The 18,416-nt window shown below is 44.9% G+C and overlaps 1 protein-coding gene across 2 annotated transcripts in view; it reads left to right on the top strand.

Annotated features, from left to right (window-relative positions):
• The first annotated feature begins 1,108 nt into the window (after window positions 1–1,108).
• The window catches only part of TMEM255A (transmembrane protein 255A), a 90,992-nt gene continuing 73,684 nt past the window's right edge, over window positions 1,109–18,416 (top strand). For both annotated transcript variants that reach the window (XM_031944890.1, XM_031944891.1), the window contains exon 1: window positions 1,109–1,337. In XM_031944890.1, coding sequence (XP_031800750.1) covers window positions 1,280–1,337 — 58 coding nt within the window. In that variant the 5' untranslated portion in view covers window positions 1,109–1,279. The remainder of the gene's footprint in view (window positions 1,338–18,416) is intronic.

The raw sequence follows: 18,416 nt of genomic DNA, 5'->3' as shown, positions 1-18,416 counted from the left end.
TAGAATAAAGCGCTACTCCCGCTAGAATACTGCGTTACTCCTGCTAGAATAAAGCGTCACTCCTGCTAGAATAACGTGTTGCATGTTTACTGACTACAGTGGGGAACTAGTAGAGCAGAAAAAGACCAGCAAAGGAGGGAGGTTCTAAGAGGGGCTCTGCCACTGTTTTGAGGGATTCGAGGCGTCACCGCCCTTCTCTGGGCCTCAGTTTCCCCGTGTGTAAAATGGAGATCCCAGTTCCTTTCCTCGCAAGGAGCTGCTGCGATTCGAAGACGAGATAAAGCTTATTCACTGGATCTGCACCCGAAGCTGCCTCCTTTCTGTCCCTAGTTCTCAGATCCAAGACTTGGCCAGGTCTGGTTCCTAAGTCGCCCGTTCCTATTACCGAGAAGCGAGGAAGGGAAGTGACTCGCTTAGGGTCACACAGTTAGGATCCCCTGTCTAGAAATGGAAGGCATTTCAGAGGCCATCTCCTCCCACCTAGCTCTTGGTTCGACAGAGGAGGAAACTAAGGTCCAGAATGGCCGAAAGCAACGAGGGTGGGATTCGAATCTCCCCCGACAAGGGCCTCGGTGCCTTTTTCTGCGGTACTTTTGCGGATCCGGGCTCTCGGTGAGCGGCCAGATCCCATCCCTTCTCGGGATCGAAGGGGCCCCGCGGCCCTGGTCCCTGTGGTGATTAATCCCCTCCATGGTTTTTCGGACTCCCCTGCCAGCTCCCTTGTGACTTCCCTGGGGCAATGCGGAGAACACTGCAAAGCCCGAGTGTGTGTGTGTGAGTGTGTGAGGGTTTGTGTGTGTTCGAGGCGGGGGGCGGGGGGGGGTGTGTGCCCCTGGCCCCCCCAAATCTAACTTTAAAGCAGGCGGTTTCTCCGCATCCCCCCTTTTTTCATTGCGACACCCCAATAGACCCAACCCCTCACTTTTCTAAGCAGAACGCAGCTCTAAATGGGCGCAATGTAGAAGTAAGGAGGGGGGAGAGATGGGGCTGGGGCTGGGGAGGGGTGTAGGGATGGGGAGGGGAGAGGGAGGTGCTGGCGGGGCGGGGAGGTTGCGCAAGCGCAGACCGCCAGCCAGCCAGCCAATGCCGCGGGCGCCCTGGGAATAGAGAGGGATAGGCGGCGGCGGCGGCGACTGGGTAGCATCTCGCAGCGAGCGCTCTCTCCTAGAAGGGCTCCGGAAGGGAGCGAACGGCCGACGCCACGGCCACGGCGGAGCAGACGGAGGCTCCCGAGCCCGGGAACTGGGGCGGAGGGCGCTGCAGCGCCGCGCCTCTCACCATGCACCAGTCCCTGACTCAGCAGCGCTCCAGCGAAATCTCGCTGGCCGATTCCATGGGTAAGTAAGTAGAGGCGCCGCGCACGCCGCCCGCCTCCCCTTCCCCTACCTGCCTGTCCGGCCGCCCGTCCCGGGCAGGGAGGAACGGAGCGCCCGGCGTGCGTACCCGCCAGGCACTAGCCCTGGTCAGGGCGAGAGTGGAAGAAGCATCCCGGGGAGCCCCCCCCCTCATTCCCTGCCCCCCCCCAGTCCTTTCCCCCGCCGCTGGCGCGCTCGGTGCGGGAGCGCTCGGTGCGGAGCGCTTAGGAGCGCTCGGTGCGGTGCGCGCTCGATGTGGTGCGCTCCGTGCGCTGAACGGGCTGGTGGGGAGGGGGGGCCGGGGCCGAGCTCCGGTGAGCCGAGATGCGCAACGCCGGTGGGAGGTGTGGGGGGGGGAGACGGACATGTATGTGCGTGTGTGTCCGTCGGTGCGCGCGGCTTCGCCAGCCCCGCGCCCGCCAGTGCGTCTGGCTGGGTATGTGGGTGTGTCTGTGTCTGGGTCCAAGTCTGGGACCGTGTGTCTGGCGGGTTCAGCGCGCAGTCCGCCGTGGCCGCTCGGTAAATGCTTGTTGCTTGTTGCGTGATGACTCCGGGTCCGGAAATACGGTTGGGCCGGATCTCTGTGTGTCTGTGGCGGCGGCGGATCGGGCCGGTTGGTGTCTGCCCCCGGGGGTCCGAGTCTCGGGGGGCCGTGTGAACGGCTGCGTGGCTCTCCTGCGCACTGCCCGGCCTCCCAGGCAGCCGCTTAATAAATATCTGGTGATGGATGGTTCCGAGTGTCCGCGCCTGCCGTGTGTGTGTGTGTGTGTGTGTGTGCCCTGAACAGTGGCTGGCACCTAATAACTGCCTAATAAATGCTTATTGACTGACTGGCCTGTGTCTCTGCGTGCGTGCATATGTATGAATGCGAGCGAATGTGTGTCTGGCTGCGGATGCCCAGGCGGGAGGCCTGGGGGGGGGGTCCAGCCTCCTCTAGATCCAGGCAGATCCCTGTAGCTAGCTCCCTGGGTGGTCTCCCGAGATGCCCAAGGCCGCATCAATTTTCCCTGCTTGCCACTAATAATATTCATGTTTTGCACCTCACCCTAATGCCAAGGGCTTGGAGAGCCCCTCCCCTCAATAGCACAGGGCTGCAGGGCTGGGCTTTGGCAGCAGCCAGTGGCTTGGGTGGGTGGGGGGGGAGAGAAGGACCTGCCTCTGCAGTTTCCCCGGGGCCCTAATAGGGGGGAATTCACCGAAGGGCGAGCGAGCAGCTCTACAGGGCCAAGGTGCGTCAGCAAGACCCCCAGCATCCTTCTTCCGCCATTATCCCAACGCCTCTCAGGAGCCAGCCCCCCCTCCTCCCAGGCTGCCTAGCTCAAGTCGCCAGTGCCCCATCTTTGTCCGAATTTGGGGGGAGCTACTTCAGAGCAACAATTGTGGTGGGGGGGAGACCGAAGCTGCCTTCTGTTAGTGAGAAAGCCCGGCCCTAGTCGTTGGGCAATTACACCAGCTCCATGTCTTCCCTCTTCTCCAGGCTGCGAATTTCCTTCTGGGTCCAATAAAGTAGGATTTAAAGCTTTAAAATAATAAGGCTGCTGAGCCCGTTTCCCTGAGGTAGTCAGACATGAGTTGCCTTTTTTGTCTTTTTTTTTTTCCCAAACACTTCTCAGACTGCAGGATCCCAGGGGCTTGAATTATGGCCTCCAATTATTGGTGACAGAACCCTGGAATGAGACATTTTAGGCTTGGGAGGGGTTCGCCCTTGTCTGAAAGGGGAAGGAGGCTGGGGTTCCTTCCAAAAAGGCCCCAGAAAGCAGCATCCTCTGGACAATAGAGAGATTGCTACTTCTAATGGGGTCAGCCCGGGACTGCCAGGGTTTGGGGCTGCGTCTGTTCAGCCAGTTGGGACCTGGGTCTAATGAGGTCAAGTTCTGATCCCAACACGGAACCCCTAGAGAAGGGGGCTAATAGGGAGCGGGAATGGCTCTCGTTATCTTCAGATCATAGCTAAGAGGCACCTGCATAATCATTGACTCCAATCAGATGCCTCATTTTACAGGTAAAGAAACTGAGGCTCAAGGAGGGAGATCCAGTGCCCCAAGGTCACACATAGGATCCTAGGTCTAGAGCTGGAAGGGACCACAGAGACAGGAGGAGGAAAACTGAGGACAGGGAGGGGAAGGGTCTTTCCAAGGTCACACCCATTAGGAGCATAGATCTAGACTGACAAGGGCCTTCAGGTGTCTTCTAGTGCAGCCTCCCAATTCTGCAGAGGAAGAAACAGGCTCAGATTTGGGAAAGGGACTTGGCCAAGATCACACACATTAGGAGCATAGATCTAGACTGACAAAGGCCTTCAGATGCCCTCTAGTCTAGCCCCCCCGAAAATTTTGCAGAGGAGGAAACGGGCTCAGATTTGGGGAAGGGACTTGGCCAAGGTGACGCCCATTAGGAGCATAGATCTTGGGGCAGTCTCTCATCTACCTGACCTCATGTGACAGATGAGGAAACTGAGAGCAGAAGAGGATATCTGGTTTACCTGAGGTCACACTGCTGGTAAATGGCACTGAATGTAAATTGATGGGTGAGTTTGATCCCGGGCCAAGCCAATGTTCTCTGCATGATGGCCTTCTGCTTTGGAGTAAACATGTTCTGAAGCCAGCGGGGCTGGGGGTGAGGGGTGGGCGGGGTGCCTTTGTGCCCCCGGGCACAGACTGTCCCTGTCACCTTGATCCATCAAGCCTGGAAAGGACAAGAAGAGCCTGGCACACTCCAATGGATTCTGAACATGCTCTAAGGTCAAGAAAGGGTCACACTTAGCTGAAGAATCCTTGAGGCGGAAGCAAAATAAAGAGGGAACCTTGGGGGGGGGGGTTGGGGGAGAGTTCCAGGAGACTAGCACAAGAACATGTGAGGTTGAGGGGACAGGAAACTTGGACCTGAATAAGCTTCTCCAAGGTCAAGCCTAGTGGAGCCCAGAAGGGGAATCTTGGGACTGACCTTTGGCCTGGCTACCCAGGCTCTTCCCTCTCTGGTCATCTGTGGATGGGGGCACTGGGCAATCCCGAGTTCAGCCCGAGCCCTAGACTGTGCAGGCAGGGGAGTCTCCTCGGAGTTCCCTGGCTCGGCTCCCACCAAGCCTAAGCCTGAATCAGCGCCTGGGCTACTTAGGAGCGGCTCGTGCTGAACTCAGCTCTGGCGAAGCCTCCTTCGCTCCCCTGGAGGGCGGTTAGTGTTTCAGTCTCCAGCCTCAGCAGTTCCGAGGGGATTCCCTCGGCATGAAGGAAACCAGCTCCGCCAAAAACCCAACCAGAGATCTGCTGGGGAAGGAGGAGGGGGCGGCCCTCTGGAACAAGGACTCTCCCAGTCTCCTCTGGGGTCATTAAACGGGGTAGCTAGAGACCTGGCCACAGACACTGTTCCTGGGTGACCCTGAGTGAGTCTGAAGCAATCTCTCTGATCCTTAAAATGGGGGAAATGGTCATCCCTACTTCCCAGGGCCCGTTAACAAAGGGATGAAACCCCCTGCCAACCTTCAGACGTTGGCTGTTAGGAACATCTAGCTCCCAGCCCGGCTGTGCCCCAAGGCTGCCTCTCGGTAGAGTGACCGTTGCCCGGGGAGGTACCCGGTGCCCTTCTTTTCCCTTGCCCTTTTGGCAGATCTTTTTTTAAAAACATTTTATTTTTATTTTTTTATTAAAGCTTTTTATCTTCAGATAATACATGTTTAACATGTACGGGACTGCCTGCCATCTTGGGGCGGGGGTGGGGGGAAGGAGGGGAAAAGATGAAACGGGTTTTTGCAAAGGTCAGTGTTGAGAGATTACCCTGCATATGTTTTGTCAATAAAAAACTCTAAAAAAGAACATCTACACGGGTAATTTTTCGGCATTGACCCTTTCAAGACCTTCTGTTCCAATTCCCCCCCCCCCCCAGATGGCAAGTAATCCGATGTCCAGTTATCATGCTGCACAAGAAAAATCAGATCAAAAAGGAAAAAAAAAATGAGAAAGAAAACCAAATGCTCTGCAAATGGTTGGGTCATCAGGTGGTCAGGCCCCTTCTGTAGCACCCTAATCCCAGCTTCCTCCCTGGCAGCGAACGCGACCTGGTCCTCTCTCTATTCCTAAGAAGTCTTACCTCCTTGGGAGGCAGTGTGGGGTAGTACTAAGGAGAGCTAGACTCGTGTCCTGGCTCTGTCACTCACTAGGTCTCGGCCTGCTTATCTATAAAATGGGGAGAATGAGACTTGAGGATCACCTTCTCCTGGGAGGCCAGGCTCATTGAATCCCCTTCTTTTCAGATCCTGTTCCTTGGAGTGAATGTGATCAAAATCAAGGGGGGGGGGTGCGGGTAATTGGGAAAGATTGGAGAACCTTGTGGCTCCACGGTGCAGACCTGAGATAACTCCCAGAGGAGGGGAGAGGGCTTGTCTAGGGATTCAAAAACGTGTCGGATCTGAGAAGTACCATAGAGGTCATCTACTTCCAGTCCCATTGCACGGAGGGGGAAATTTCTGTTCTTAGGGATGAGTAATAAATAAAGTATCAGCAGAGTGTAATCTGAGGGGTCACAGAGCAAAAGGATGAGCCTGGTGGAATGGGTCAATCAGGGAAGGCTCCTTGGAAGAGGTGAGTTTTGAAGGAAAAGGAGGGACACAGATTCAGAGTAAGTACATATTCCATGTCAGATGAGTGGCAAGTGCCAAGACATCCAGGTGAGTACAGATCAATTGGCTTTGGGGCTGGGCACGGGGTGAGATGGGAGGAGGAGACAGCAAACAGGTGGGCTTCTCTGGGAACCATGGGGGGAATTCAGATGATCAGAGAGCCCAGTATAGAGAGAAAAAGAGAAAAAAATGAGAGATTCTCAAAAGGAGAGAGAGAGAGACAGAGAGAGAGAGGAAGGGGGGAGGGAGGGAGGGAGAGAGAGCAGCAGAGAGCAGGTGGAGGAGGCTCTTTGGGGCTCCTGGCAACCAGCAGATTTTCAGGTGTGCCAGGTACAGAGTGCCTCAGGTCCCTCCTAGGAATACCACGTGAGGCTGCCTAGCAGCACTCAACAACTACAACCTGAGCTCTACCCCAATGAGTGGGACACAGCCCGAGGCACCCAAAGGAACTCAGTTCACAGTAGACTCGGTTCCAAGTGTCCTGAGCTCCCTCCTGGAGGAGGAGGTGAAAGGGCTCAAAGAGTTCACACTCCCAAGGAGGAAGGAAGCCTTCCCCCGGGAAATAATCAAGCCTTTCATGGCCAAAGATCTGAGGTAGGGGAGGGGAATCTTTACCCTTGTGAGATGGAGAGGGAATAGGGAGAGATAACACAGGAAAGAGACGGAAGGAAAAGGAAACGCTCTCCACAGAGAGAGCTTCAAAACAGAAGCTTTTAGGCAAGAGATCTTCCAGAAAAAGTCAGAGGATAAAGATAAATAGGAGAATAGCAGATGATTTCTTGCTCAGGAGGATGGTGACAGTTATTTGTTGACCTGGTCATAAGAATAGAGAGTCTGTCCTCTGCCTGGGGTATTCATCCAAGACACAACAGAAATCATCCAGAGACTTATCAAAATGGGCGACATTTTATGTGAGTTGGGTGAGTAAAAATGGGAAACCAAAAAGTTGATTATGAAGTGATAGGAAAAACCCAAAGACCAGATGGGCACTGTTTGCACTTTCCTTACTGTTAACCATTGAAGGAAAAGGACACAGAGGAGAAAAATAAATTTAGGAAGTGAACATCTGGCCAAGGAACGTGAGGTGGATCTCTGGGCCGGAGCTTATTGACATAAGCACACTCGGTTCCTGACCAGAAGTGGACTCTACTTAACAGAAGCTGCTCAGGTTGTATTTTCACAGGTACTTTACAAAGCTTTTTTTTTAAAAAAAAAAAGGCATTTCAACTGACAAGGATGGGGAAAGGCAAAGGCTATTGATGTATATCCCCAAAGAACAGCAGCTTAGACTCCTGGGAATTCACAAGAGAAGATGCAAGGAAGGAGTCAGTAGTAAAACCCCTAGCCCAGATGCTTATGCCTAAATGCTCAAAGCTTAGACAACAAATAAGTTCTAGCTCAAGGAGGTAAACTGGACTTCATAAATATCATTGGGCCCTGACTCTGGATGTATATATTTTATTTAAAAGTGTAGGAAAGGGGGCAGCTAGGTGGCGCAGTGGATAGAGCACCAGCCCCTGAAGTCAGGAGGACCAGAGTTCAAATCTGGTCTCGGACACTTAACACTTCCTAGCCGTGGGACCCTGGGCAAGTCACTTAACTTCAATTGCTTAGCAAAAAAGAAAAAAGTGTATAGAAACTATATAAAAAAGCATAGAGGTAAAAAGAGAAAGGGTGAGATACCATTGCAGAATAAATAGGTATAATTTTATGAGGATTCTCCCTTAAGGAACTATGGGGGAATCATGCATGGCAGGAGAAGGTTTGGGTTAAGTTCATAGTGAAAACAGAAATGATGCTGTCTTGGGGGTATACTATAGACCACAGGACAGGGAGAAGAAATAGATGAGATATTTGGAAAATACCCGAGTTCCCCCTCCCGAGGAAGAAGGAAATAATCGAGCCTTCCAAAGCAGAGCAGAAGTCTGACACAGAGTCATGGTAGAAGTGATGGGGGGAAGGGGAGAGGGAGGGAATCGTTTTCAATTATCTAGATAGACATCAGCTGGAGCTCTTTGCTAAAAGGTGACTAGTTAATAATTTCTTCCCTTTGTGATCATTCCATCCCTCAACAGGGAAAAGTCAATTCTGGATCTGATTTTCATTCACAAGGGTAGAAATGAGGGTGATCGTTCCCTCGTAGCAAGTTTGGGACCGAGAAAGGGAGGGGAGCCAGGCAGGGTCTAAAATGTACCCCAGATGAAGAAGAGTTAGAATTTAGAAGAAAGTTAGTGAGATTCCATGGGGGGAAGTCAGCCAAGGAGGGTTGGGAGATACCCAAGAATGAAATTCTGCAACTACAAAGGGAAACGGTTTCAGTGAGGAGGAAACATGGGATTTATCTGGAGAAACCAATGTGGAAACATAGGGAACTCATCAGCTAGCTTAGATTTTGAAAAAGAAATGGACAAAAACTGCCAGCAAAACCAGTGAACAGGAGATAGCTGGCAAGGGGAGCCAAGGAGCATAAAGAGGGATCTTTTTTAAAGCTATACTAGGAGAAAAAGAAGGATTGAAGAAGGGCTCGGGGAGGATGGGACGAGAGAGAAGGCAGAGCTGTTCAATTGTGATTTTGTCTCTGATTTTTCTGGCAAGGAGAACAACCTTTACCCTGAAAGGGACAGGACAAAAATGACTAGCAGTGAGTTAATACTAAGGTAAGTGAGAGGAGAATAAGAGAGCTCCGAACTTCCCTTGATGAAGCCAAGACACCTGGCCCAGATGAATCACATCCTCAGGTACTGAGAGAAGGGTCGGGTGAGACGGCCGAGCCCCTGCCAGGGATATTTGAGAAATTCTGGAAAATGGTAAAGGTACCACAAACCTGGAGACGGACAAATGTCCCACTTTCCAAGTAAGTGGAGATAACCATAGGCTAGTGAGCTTGACTTTGGTTTCTGGGAAAATTCTGGAAGGGACCATGAAAGGAGGAGGAGAGAGAAATGGTAGTTACAGAGAGCTAGAATGGCCTCATCTCTTTTTTTTATTCCTAATTAGTGGATGATTGCTCGGCTTTTGGTGTTCAGTCCTGTCCTTTATAATCATTTTGATCAATGACTTGAATGCAGACAGAGAAGAGATGCTTAGATTTTAGACATCTTAGCTGGGAGGGGGTGGTTAACACACTAGATGACAGTCTAAATTCAAGAGGATCTTGACAGGCTCGAGAGCTGGGTCTAATGTAATAAAAAGAAAATTCAGTAGGGACAAATGTAAAGTCTTAAACTTGGGTGCAAACAGTTAACTTCACAAGTATGAGACATGGGAACCATATTTAGAGAGTGCTTGGTCTGAGAAAGATCTGAGGTTAATTAAGTTGGTGAAAGGGCCTTGAACCCATGCCACATGAGAATCAATTGAAGGAACTAGGGATGGTTTGGGGAGGACCACAGAGGAGAGCAGAGCAGGGGGGTGGAGAGTTGGTCTGTTCAGCCTTAGAGGGAGAATGAGCTGCAGTGGGTGAAAGATACAAAAGGGCCAGATGAGGTTATCCCGAAATGGAATGAGCTACTTTAAGAGGAGGTGGGGCTGCCCCTCCTTGGAATTCTTTTTTTTTTTTTAATTATTATAGTAACTTTTTATTGACAGAATTCATGCCAGGGTAATTTTTTTTTACAACATTATCCCTTGCACTCATTTCTGTTCCGATTTTTCCCTCCCACCCTCCACCCCCTCCCCTAGATGGCAAGCAGTCCTATATATGCTGAATATGTCCTAGTATATCCTAGATACATTGTATGTGTGCAGATCCAAACAGTTTTCTTGTTGCACAGGGAGAATTGGATTCAGGAGGTAGAAATAACCCGGGAAGAAAAAGAAAAATGCAAAGAGTTTACATTCATTTCCCAGTGTTTTTTTTTCTTTGGGTGTAGCTGCTTCTGTCCATCATTGATCAATTGAAACTGAATTAGGTCTCTTTGTCAAAGAAATCCACTTCCATCAGAACACATCTTCATACAGTATTGTTGTTGACATATATAATGATCTCTTGGTTCTGCTCATTTCACTTAGCATCAGTTCATGTAATTCTCTCCAAGCCTCTCTGTATTCATCTTGCTGGTCATTTCTTACAGAACAATAATATTCCATAACATCCATATACCACAATTTATCCAACCATTCTCCAATTGATGGGCATCCGCTCAGTTTCCAGCTTCTAGCCACTACAAATAGGGCTGCCACAAACATTTTGGCACATACTGGTCCCTTTCCCTTCTTTAGTATCTCCTTGGGGTATAAGCCCAGTAGAAACACTTCTGGATCAACTCCTTGGAATTCTTTAGGAAAAGGATAAATAACCACTTGGTTAATTGTTCAATCCCGAGCCCATTTGGGATTTTCTTGGCAAAGAGTGGTTTGCCATTTCCTTTTCTATGTCTATTTAGATAAGGAAACCGAGGCAAACTGGGGAAGTGACTTGCCCAGGGACACAAAGCTAGAAAGTGCTCGAGGTCAAATTTGAACTCGGGTCTTCCTGACTCCAGGCCCAGCGCTCTATTTGTTATAGCGCCACCTAGCTGCCTTCTAAGCAAATCTACAAATATTCAATTGCATCTAGGATCCTAGTGATGTGGGCATTTCCACCAGTGGAGCAGGTTGAAATCCATTCATGCTTTCTTTCCCATCTTGTGGAACTCTGGTCCATGTAATCTCGCCACAGAGTCAACCCGACTGAGGTGCTAAGGCCATGCGTCCATATACATGTATTGGCAATCTCAATATATGCAAATCTGCCTTAATAATAACAACTTCTGTTTTTAGGATCATAGATTCAGACCAAGAAAAGCCCTCAAAGTCCACGTAGGCCAGCTTCCTCATTTTACATGGGAGGAAACTGAGATCCAGGGTTACCCATAGGATCTAATAAGAATCACCCTAGAAGATCCCCAAATCCAACCCTCTCACTTCACAGTGGGGAAAATGAGGCCCAGGGAAGGAAAGACCTATGTCCAAAGTTCTATAGAAGCAGGATTTGAATCCAAGTCTTCTGACTTCAAATCCATTGCTCGATTTCTATAAACTTAAATTTAGAAATTACTTCTTTTCACAATTGCCCCATGTAGTTGGTAGCATGAAATATTATTAACCCTGTCTTACAGATAAGGAAACCGAGACCCAGAATGGGAAAAATCACACAGCTAGTTTGTGGTAGTACATAGATATCCAGATATCTTCACTCAAAATCTCATACCCTCCCCTCGGTCTTGATGTCTCCCAAATCAATCTATTTAGTGTATTTCTTTATTTGACAAAAGGCCACTGCTCCCATGTGCCCCCATTCATTTCTACAAGGTGACTTGTACAGGAGGGACCAATGGTGGGGGAGACCGAGGGTATTTTCCCCAATGAAGAGCAGAAGCTCTCATGGGACTAGAAGGTCATTCCATAAATTTTTCAAGTGCCTGACCTCCCTACACACACACACACACACACACACACACACACACGCACGCAGGAAGAACAAAATTGCTTCTCAAGTACCACTATGTGGTTTGCTGACTCACCTTTCTGACAGGACTCCTATGTGTGAATTATAGTTATTTTCAAAGGAGATCAAAGCAAGTCAACAGTGACTGTGGCCTTGTTTTGGCCACAATGGGCCAGGGAGAAAGCAAATGTACTTTGCTCCCTAAAGAGCTTATACTCCTAACCCAGGTGTCAGGATACCTTGAGGAGCTGAAAAGTACAGTGGAAAGGTCACTGGCTCTGGAAGTTGAAGGACCTAAAATTCCACCCGTGATGATCACTACCCTTGTGAACTTGGACAAATCACTTCCTTTCAGTGAGCCTCAGTTTCCTTGTCTGTAAAATGAGGGGATTGGATTAGAGGGTCCCTGAGATTCCTTTCAGCTTGAAATTTGTAATAAAGCTTTTTTTTATTTTCAAAACATATGCACAGATAATTTTTCAACATTGACCCTTGCATAGCCTTGTGTTTCAGATTTTCCCCTTGTTCCCCCACCCCCCTCCCCAGATGGCAAGCAATTCAATATATGTTAAACATGTTAAATATATGTTAAATCCAATATGTATAAACATTTATACAGTTCTCTTGCTGCACAAGAGAAATCAGATTAAAAAAAAGAAAGTAAATGAGTAAGAAAACAAAATGCAAGTGAACAACAACAAAAAGAGTGAGAATGTTATGTTGTGATCCACATTCAGTTCCCACAGTCCTCTCTCTGGGTGTAGATGGCTCTCTTCATCACAAGATCATTGGAACTGGCATCAATCATCTCATTGTTGGAGTCACATCCATCAGAATTGATCATCCTATAATACTGATGTTGCTGTGTACAATGATCTCCTGGTCCTGCTCATTTCACTTAGCATCAATGCATGTAAGTCTCTCCAAGCCTTTGTGAAATCATCCTGCTGGTCATTTCTTATAGAACAATAATATTCCATAACATTCATATACCATAGCTTATTTAGCCATTCTCCAACTGATGGGCATCCACTCGGTTTCCAGTTTCTTGCCACTACAAAAAGGGCTGCCACAAACATTTTTCACCTGTGGGTCCCTTTCCTTCCTGTAAAATCTCTTTGGGATATAGGCCCAATAGAAACGCTGCTCATTCAGAGGGTATGCAAAGTTTGATAACTTTTGGAACATAGGTCCAAATTGCTCTCTAAATTGTCTGGATCCATTTGCCAACAATGTATTAGTGTCTGTTTTCCCACATCCCCTCCAACATTTATCCTTGTCTTTTCCTGTCATCTTAGTCAATCTGAAAGGTGTATAGTGGTATTTCAGAGTCATCTTAATTTGCATTTCTCTGATCAATAATGATTTAGAGCATGTGATTAGAAATAGTTTTAATTTCTTCATCTGAAAATTGTCCATATCCTTTGACCATTTATCAATTGGAGAATGGCTTGCATTCTTATAAATTTGTTAATTCTCTATATATTTTAGAAATGAGGCCTTTATCAGAACCCTTAAATGTACAAATGATTCCCCAATTTTCCCAACTCCCTTCTGATCTTGTCTGCATTAGTTTTGTTTGTACAAAAACTTTTTAACTTAATGTAATCAAAATTATCTATTTTGAGTTCGATAATGATCTCTTTAGTTCTAGTTCTTCTTTGGTCACAAATTCCTTCCTCCTCCACACATCTGAGAGGTAAACTATCCTATATTCTTCTAATTTGTTTATAATATCTTTCTTTATGTCTAGATCATGAACCCATTTCGACCTTATTTTGGTGTACGGTGTTAGGTGTGGGTGTTTTGTAGTTGTGTTCATATCCTGACTTTACTTTGGTAGATAGATTCCCAAACATTTTATACTATTGACAGTTATTTTGAATGGAATTTCTCTTTGTATCTCTTGCTGCTGGACTTTGTTGGTAATATATAAAAATGCTGAGGATTTATGTGGATTTATTTTGTATCCTGAAATGTGTGTGTATGTACATACACACACACACACACACACACACACACACACACACACATATATATATATATATAAAATATGGGATTTTTTTGTATCCTGCAACTTTGCTAAAGTTGTAAATTGTTTCTAGTAGTGTTTTAGTTGATTCTCTAGGGTTCTCTAAGTATACCGTCATATCATCTGCAAACAGTGATAATTTGGTTTCCTCATGACCTACTCTAATTCCTTTTATCTCTTTTTCTTCTCTTATTGCCAAAGCTAGCATTTCTAATACAACATTGAATAGTAATGGTGATACTGGGCAGCCTTGTTTCACTCCTGATCTTATTGGGAATGGTTCAAGTTTATTCCCATTACATATGATGTTTGCTGATGGTTTTAGATAGATGCTACTGATCATTTTAAGGAAAAGTCCATTTATTCCTGTACTCTCTAATGTTTTTAATAGGAATGAGTGTTGGATTTTATCAAATGCTTTTTCTGCATCTATTGAAATAATCATATGATTTTTGTTAGTTTGGTTATTGATATAGTTGATTATGCTGAAAGATTTCAAATTTGGTATTTAATTGAGGGTTTTTAATTTGTTCTTTTTCTAGCTTTATTAATTGTAAGCCCAATTCATCGATCTTCTCTTTCTTTATTTTATGCAAGTAAGCATCTAGAGATATAAAATTTCCCCTTATAACTGCTTTGGCTGCATCCTACAAATTTTGGTATGTTGTCTCACTGTTGTCATTCTCTTGGATGAAGTTGTTGATTGTGTCTATGCTGTTACATCCATTCATTCTTTAGGATTAGATTATTTAATTTCCAATAACTTTTGGTCTATTTTCTCCTGGCTTTGTATAGCATATCATTTTTATTGCATCATGATCTGAAAAAATGCATTTACTATTTCTGCCTTTCTGCATTTGATTTTGAGGGTTTTATGCCCTAACACATGGTCAATTTTTGTATAAGTTCCATGAACCACTGAGAAAAAAGCGTACTCCTTTCTGTCTCCATTCAATTTTATCCAAAGATCTATCATACCTAACTTGTCTAACATTTTGTTTACCTCCTTAATTTCTTAACTTCTTTCTTACTTATTTTGTGGTTCGATTTATCTAGTTCTGAGAGAGCAAAGTTGAGATCCCCCACCAGTATAGTTTTGCTGTCTCTTTCTTCTTGCATCTCTCTTGACTTCTCTTCTAGGAATTTGGATGCTATACTATTGGTGCGTATATGCTTAGTATTGATATTGTTTTATTATCTATGGTACCCTTTAGTAAAAACAGTTTTCTTTCCTTATCTCTTTTCATTAGATCTATATTTGCTTTTATTTGATCTGAGATCAGGATGGCTATCCCTGCTTTTTTTTCCCTTCACCTGAAGCATAATAGATTCTGCTTCAACCCTTTACCTTCACTCTGTGTATATCACTGTGCTTTAAATGTGTTTCTTGTAAACAACATTTTGTAGGATTCTAGCTTTTAATCCAGTCTTCTATCCAATTCCATTTTATGGGAGAGTTCATCCCATTACCATTCACAGTTAAAATAACTAATTCTGTATTTTCTGCCATCTTATTTACCCTAAGTTAGGCTTTTCTCTTTCCTTTCCCCCTTCCCTCCTCCCCAGTATTTTGCTTTTGATGACCACCTCCCTCAAACAGTCCATCCCTTTAGAGCCCCGCCCCCTTTTTTACACCTTTCCTCCAATACTTGTTTTCCCTTCTATTAGTCTTTCTTTTCCCCCTTTCCCTCCCACTAGCCTATAAGGTGAGACAAGTTTCTCTGTAAAACCAATTATGTCTGATATTCTCTTTGAGCCAAATCTGAGAGTAAGATTCACACAATGCTCATCCCCCTCTCTTCTTTCCTTCAGTTATGATAGGTTTTCTTTGCCTCTTCGGGGGGATGTAATTTCCCTTATTTTACCTCTTTTTTCAGTGTGGTTCCCTTTCCACCTCTATTTCTTTTTCATATTACCTTCATAAAATCAAATTATTGATTCCAAAATTCATAATTCATAAATCATAATTCATAAAATCAAAATCATATCATCATAAAATCAAATTATACCCACATTTTCTAAGTATACCCATAACAGAAATATGATTCTCAAGGGTTCTTTCCTTTTTACCTTTTTATGCTTCTCTTGAGTTCTGTGTTTGGAGATCAAATTTTTTGTTCAGTTCTGGTCTTTTCATTAGAAATAGGTAAAATTCACCTATATCATTGAATATCCATCTTCTTCTCTGAAAGATTGTGCTCATTTTAGCTTATTCTTAGCTGTAAGCCAAATTCCTTTGCCTTTTGGAATCTCAGATTCCAGGCCCTTCAATCCTTTAAAGTAGAGGCTGCTAGGTCCCATATAATCCTAATTGTGCATCCTTGGTATTTAAATTGTTTCTTTCAGGCTGCTTGCAATATCTTTTCCTTGGTGTGATAGTTCTGAAATTTAACCATGATATTCCTTGGGGTTTTAATTTTGGGGTCTCTTTCAGGAGGTGATTGGTGAATTTTTTCAATGGCTATTTTGCCTTCTGATTCTAAAATGTCAGGGCAGTTTTCTTTTATGATTTCCTGTAAGATAATGTATAGGTTCTTTTTTTCATCATGGCTTCCAGGAAGTCCAATAATCCTTAGATTGTCTCACCTAGATCTATTCTCCATGTCAGTTGTTTTTCCTAGAAGATATTTGATCTTTTCTTCTATTTTTTCATTTTTCTTTGTTTATGTTGGACTGATTCTTGAAGTCTCATCGAGTCATTCACTTCCATTTGTTCAATTCTAATTTTTAATGTATTATTTTCTTCAGTTATCTTTTTTAGCTCCTTTTATAATTGGGCAATTGACTTTTTTGTTGATTGAATTCTTTTTCCATTTCACAGATTTTATTTTCCAGTGAATTGGTGTCTTTTTCATATCTCTTTTATAGGGTATCATATACTTTTTCCATTCCTTCTTGCAATGATCTCATTTGATTTCCCCATTTTTCTTCTAACTCTCTTTTATGATCCTTTATGAAATCTTCCAAGAAAGCCTTGTAAAATGGGGACCAGTTCATATCTCTCTGTGGGACTTCATCTGGAGTTGCTTTGCTTTTTAGGAACCTCAGGATTTGAGGTCTGTTCTTCTCTCTCTCCATAAAAGTTGTCTATGGTGAGAGTTCTTTTTGGTTTTTTATTCATTTTTAAGGCTTGAGGTCTGTGCAGTGCAAAGGATTGACAGTTACTTTCAGTTCTGCTGATTGATTTCCAGTGCTGGGTAATGGCAGCTAGGTCTGGAGTTTTTCTGGGGCTCAGTGGTTTACAATTTGCCTTTTGTAGCAAATCTGCCAAACCACCGGCTTGCAACTGGGACAGAGTAGCCTAAGAGGCTCACAGAAGATTCTTCTGTGCATGAAAACTGCAATGCTCTGACTCCCCACCCCAACTCCAAAAAAGAAAAAGAAACAAAGAAAAAAATTAAAAATATGTATTGATCTGCATTCAGAGTCCTTCCATTAGATGGAAATTTTTTTTGTCATGGGTCTTTTGGAATTATCTTGCATCATTGTATTGCTGAAAATATCTAAATCACTTAAAATTGATCATCATATAATATTGCTATTACTGTGTATAAATGCTTTCCTGGTTCTGCTCACTTCACTTTGCATCAGTTCATATAAGGCTTCTCAGGTGTTCCTGAAACCATCCTGCTCATCATTTCTTATAGCATAATACTCTTCGTCATTCCCCAAATGATGGGGATCTCCTTATAATCTCCAAATTTTTGCCGCCACAAAAAGACTATTATAAATATTTTCCCATATAAGTTCTTTTCCTTTTTCTCTGTTCTTTTTGGGATATAGACCTAGCAGTGGTATTGCTGGATCAGAGGGTTTGCACAGTTGGGCAAAGTTCCAAATTGCTCTCCAGAATGTTTGCATCAGTCTACAACTCTATCAACAATTCATTGGGGTCCCATCCCTCCAACATCTGTCATTTTCCTTTTCTGTCATATTAGCCAATCTGATAGGTGTGAGGTGCTACCTCAGAATTGTTTTAATTCGCATTTCTCTAATCAATACTGATTTAGAACATTTTTTCAAATCTTTTCATCTGAAAACTTCCATCGAACATTTATCAACTGGGGAACCAATTTAGATTTTTAAAAAGAAATGTACAGAAAATGAATCTAAGAATGTATGTCGTGACCTTGTATAAATAGTATCAAATGCTAAAGTTCAGAATGAGCTGAGGTAAGGGAGAGATGCTGAGGACAGTCAAAATTGTTTTTTTTTTCACTCTTTAAAGAGAAAAGGGAGAATCAAAGGGCCAAGACTTTTGCTTGGGGTGACTGACAGGATTATAACTGACAACAAAGAGTTGATTGAGCCATTCAATTATTTTATCTGTTTTGTCTGTCAAATAGAGCATCTGCTTTGGAGAAGACAGCACAGATGTCTAGCACATACCCAAGATCAGGCAGTAGTAAGAGAACCCTTGGCTTCCCTTGGAAGCATTTTACTCACTTGATCCATGTGAACTCCATCCTGAGACCGCTGAAGGATCTGGTAGGTAGTATTACCCATCTACCATCTGTGATATTTGAAAGATCAGGGGGAGCAAGGTACCACAAGTCTGGAGGGAGTAAATATCCTTTTTTTTCAAGAAGTGAGAGAACAGTGAACAAACTAGACCAGTGAGCCTAACTCCTATTCCTGGGAAAATTCTAGAACAGATCATTAAAAGGATAGTTAATGGACATCTAGAAAAGGAAGCTTGGCTTTATCAAGAATAGGTTCTGCCAATTGTTCTGTAAGAAATGACCAGCAGGATGAATACAGAGAGGCCTGGAGAGACTTACATGAACTGATGCTGAGTGAAATGAGCAGAACCAGGAGGTCATTATATACTTCAGCAACAATACTGTATGAGGATGTATTCTGATGGAAGTGGCTCTCTTCAACAATGAGAGGATCCAAATCAGTTCCAATTGATCAGTGATGAACAGAACCAGCTACACCCAAAGAGAGAACTATTGGAAATGAGTGTGGACCACAACATAGCATTTC

This window comes from Sarcophilus harrisii, chromosome X (genome assembly GCF_902635505.1).
Source record: "Sarcophilus harrisii chromosome X, mSarHar1.11, whole genome shotgun sequence".
In the NCBI taxonomy this organism is placed as follows: Eukaryota; Metazoa; Chordata; class Mammalia; order Dasyuromorphia; family Dasyuridae; genus Sarcophilus; species Sarcophilus harrisii.
The sequence above is the reverse complement of the archived record's forward strand: the minus strand, read 5'-3'. Positions and strand labels throughout refer to the sequence as shown.